This window comes from Etheostoma spectabile, chromosome 2 (genome assembly GCF_008692095.1).
Source record: "Etheostoma spectabile isolate EspeVRDwgs_2016 chromosome 2, UIUC_Espe_1.0, whole genome shotgun sequence".
NCBI lineage: Eukaryota > Metazoa > Chordata > Actinopteri > Perciformes > Percidae > Etheostoma > Etheostoma spectabile.
The window spans coordinates 3,384,399-3,388,407 of NC_045734.1; the positions used below are offsets into that span (position 1 = coordinate 3,384,399).

General features: G+C 45.1%; 1 protein-coding gene across 4 annotated transcripts in view; it reads left to right on the forward strand.

Annotated features, from left to right (window-relative positions):
• LOC116702032 (axin-2) overlaps positions 1 to 3,707 on the forward strand; it is a 16,831-nt gene extending 13,124 nt beyond the window's left edge. For all 4 annotated transcript variants that reach the window (XM_032536100.1, XM_032536096.1, XM_032536114.1 and 1 more), the window contains one exon: positions 2,338 to 3,707. In XM_032536100.1, coding sequence (XP_032391991.1) covers positions 2,338 to 2,464 — 127 coding nt within the window. In that variant the 3' untranslated portion in view covers positions 2,465 to 3,707. The remainder of the gene's footprint in view (positions 1 to 2,337) is intronic.
• The last annotated feature ends 302 nt before the right edge of the window (positions 3,708 to 4,009 follow it).

The window sequence follows — 4,009 nt, forward strand, 5'->3', positions numbered from 1 at the left end:
GGGGGGGGGGGGGGGGGGGTTCTGGAGCATATTTTCCCCCCACATCTGGTACTGATTTCCATGGTAAAGCAGCCTTAATAAATATGGCTTTGAAGACTGGGCCATTTTATTTTGTGCACAAAGACCATTGCGAGGCCTTCAAATTCCTCCTCCATACTATTGCATCAGGCTTTAGAATCAATGCCGTAAGCACCTTCTTCTGTTAATGACTGATAGCAGTTAACACAGCAAAGAAATGAATGTCAGATGATGAGGGGGAACTCCTAAACAATGTAAGAACTTATTAAGTCATTTGAAATATAATGCCAGTTTGAGGATATTTAAATAAAAAAAGCCCAGGCTTGCTTCATCAAGTAACTGTTCCAGTGCTGCGTAGGTTGAATGCCACTGAAAAGACACAAAGCCTGCCTGCCCCATGACATCAACATCAAGTTACAGCCACATCTGCTTGTTAGGCAAGAGAGAAGGCCTGCAAACAAGTTATTGCACCCCTGCTATCCCATAACTCTTCAGCGAGCGAATGAGATGGGGGAGGTGGGGATGAAGCGTCTGGCTTCAATGGCAGTAGAATGTGTGGAGTTGGTTAATTTGGACATGGCAGCGGTACAGTGGAGAACAGTACGCCGCGGCTGTGCCAGGCGATATTGGTGCCAGATGTTGCGAAGAGAGAAAAATCTTGCCACATAAAACATGTTCCAATAGAAAGACTCCTTCTGTCTCTCTCTGTCTCACTCTCTGATACAAAGTGATGACTTTGAACTATTTGTGAGTGAAAATGTAGCCTTTTCCTCTGCAGAAATAAATAAATATATAAATAGATAAATCCAGCAACTAAATTGAGATGGGTATTTATTTGGTTTCTGCTAATGACGACGGAAAGGCTAAATCCTGCCCAGCAAAGCTTAGACAACTAAGGAAAACTTTGCTGAAATGCCATATCATTAAACAAAGCCATCACCCCTCTGTCTCATCGCTGCACACTTGAGTGGAACGTCTTGCAGCTGTGGTAACACAAACCACCTCCTCCTTCATTTGTGTGTAATTACAATCAACACGGCAAATAAAACTGGATGTGTACGTTTTTGTACGCCCCTCGTTACATGTGTTGTTTGAATGACTCTAAGCTGAGCGATTGCTCATAAAACAGCTTTTTATTTCTCCCTTTTTTCTTCTTTTTTTTGGTATTCTGAACGCAGGCACACATGGGCAAAATGAGGCATTTTTCCATTACAAAGCTTATCATTAAATCCCCTCCCGCTGATCTTTTGCTGGGTTGAAAGTAGAGAGGAGAAATCATTAGGAGCTCCAGGAGACTTCACAGTCACTGGGACCAAGCTAACCCTGGGAGTTATCTCTGCTTGAGAGAAGAAGAAGAGTGGGCTAGCTAGATGACCTGTGACCTGTCTGAGCACCCCCCCCCCCAAATCACATGGTAAAGCCCCTCAGGCTCGGCCCACATCCAACCTATCACACCCACTCGCTGAGCCAGGGAAGGCCTGCGCTCCGCTTCCCCACACTTTCTTCCCTTCCTGCTCCCTACTTTTTTCCTCTGTACTCCGCTGGTGATCGGAAAGCTGCCCGAAGTGTGTCTGTGTGTGTGCTGGCAAGTGTGTGTAGGATAGAAACTAAGGGCATGTGCGTGTTTATGTCCAAACGGCGGTGTGTTCTCTTGCAGTCACAGGCAGACTGTCAGGCACCTGGAATGCCAACCTGTGTGACAGAAAGGCCCTTCATTTGACAGTCAACCCAATTAGAAGCCATGGAGACACAGAGAAGGAGGGGGGGCACTGTCGAAGAGAGAGAGGAGGGGGCCTTTTGACAGCCTTTAATTAACCCTTCAACTTTAATAAGACCTTGCGGGACAGCTAGGTATCTGTAGAGTGGCCAGCAGTGGATAAGGAAACAAGAACTCATGGATGAACACACACACACACACACACACACACAGGCTGTTTCTAGCAGCTTGAATTATCACAGGGAGTGTTTAAACGGAGGGTTCAGCTCTGTTTGTGCAGCGGTGTGATGTGGAGTCAGGCTCTGCCTTTGAAGTGTGCCGGGATGGCATTGAAGGCTATGACTAAGTTGTTTTGAGCAGGATCCATTTCTGGCTCTCAGAGTGTGTGTTTGTGTTTGATTTGGACTAAAGGGAGTTGTGTGCAAGCATGTATATGGAAGTAGTCGTGTAGGCTGCCTCAAAGCGGGTTTAAACACGATGAAATGTATCAGATGCACTCCTGCTGCCACTCTGTCAGCTTTCGTTTGTGTTCAATTTTTTCGCGTACACCTACGCTGAACATTTTCTAATCACGGACCTCTCTCTTTGTCTCTCCTCCTCAGGTACTACTTCAAGAAAGCCAGTGATGAGTTTGAGTGTGGTGCCGTGTTTGAGGAGGTGTGGGAGGATGCCAGCGTGTTGCCCATGTATGAGGGCAAGGTCCTGGGCAAGGTGGAGAGGATGGACTAAAAAGCCACTTTGTTGCCAACCAACCAATGCCCTTCCCCACCCAACCAAAAGCTAAACTGTCCCTAAAAACACTTGAGCGAGAGACTCTTTGTAATTAACAGAAAATACTCTGGACTCCTTTTTTTCTTTTTTTCCTTACTTAATATTAAGCTAAACAGAGTTAATATATCCAGCACAAGAGGAGTGATTGAAGGAAGACGAGCCAATGAAGTATGCCGAACCCAGAGGAGGGGCCGCCCCTCCCTGACTTTATCAACCAATCAGCCTTAGAAACACAAGGGAATGACATGAGAGACCAATACAAGGATGATGAAAAATGATTGGAGGCCGGGGTGGGGGGGAACTCCCCCGCCCCTCCCCGCCACTTTTTAAATATAACCACTGAAGATGTAGAGGACTGTTTGGTTGTGATGTGATGAGAGACTGACGGTGCGTTCACGCCCGAGTGCGACAGACTTGCAGGCACTGAAGACACAGCGCCACCAACCTGCTCTTAACGTAACACTCCCAACATTGTTACAAAAAACGTCTGTACATGTGCATATACATACATGCATATATGTATACATACATGTATTATATATAGAGATGCTTTTTGTCACGAGCTGAAAGTTTTTATTAAGTATTTATTAAAGGAGAAGAAAACAACCCACTCTTTTCCCCCCTAATTCTCCCTTCCTCAAGTCTTCTTAAACCTGTGTCCCTCCCCCTTTCCCTATTTCCAGCCAATGGGCAAGCTGCTTTGAATGTTGGGAGAATACTGTGGTGATATTGTTTAGTATATGAGTTTTTTTTTTTTTTTTACTTTTACACAAAGGATGTGACACTAGCCTAGCACCTCCCATAGCCTTGTAGCCCTGTCTGATCCGAACTAACAAGGCACACTCCCTCTATTCTATTCTAATGGTTGATCCCAGTCTTATATGCTGCTGATAGTTTTTAATGTTAAGTTTTGTCACACTAGTATGTCCTCTCCCCCCTCCCTCTCTTTTTGTCTCAGTCCAGTAAAAGAGCTCAAACTTGTGTTGTTGTGCCTTTGTTTGTGAACCAGGCATTGCACAAAGAGGGGGTGGGGGTAAAAACAGTTGCAGATACACACAGAGAGGAGACCTGGAGCACAAGCTGTACCATCTAATAATGGCAGCGTTTACAGCCCGCACACCAAAATAACTTGTGCTAACAAGAAGAAGTTTGGGTCACTGAGAGCGACTTCTCGAAGGAAGTCAGCTAGCGTGTCAAAAAACACAGAAAAAGAAAAAGAACTGTTGAAGAATTATGGCTCCGATATACCTTTTGAATGTTGTTACAGTAACATCGTATATAGCAGAGCTCCTGTATACATTGTAATTATGCATTCTGAAGTATGGATACTGACACGTGATGCATACATAGAGCGCGCACACACACACATACACACACACACACACAGTATCGCTGGTGTTTTATGAGTACAGCAGCACCTGTGCCTACATGGATGCCATACCATGTGCTACCCTGTTTCAGGGTTTTAATATATATCCCTTGGTTTTCAGAAGGGTTTTATGT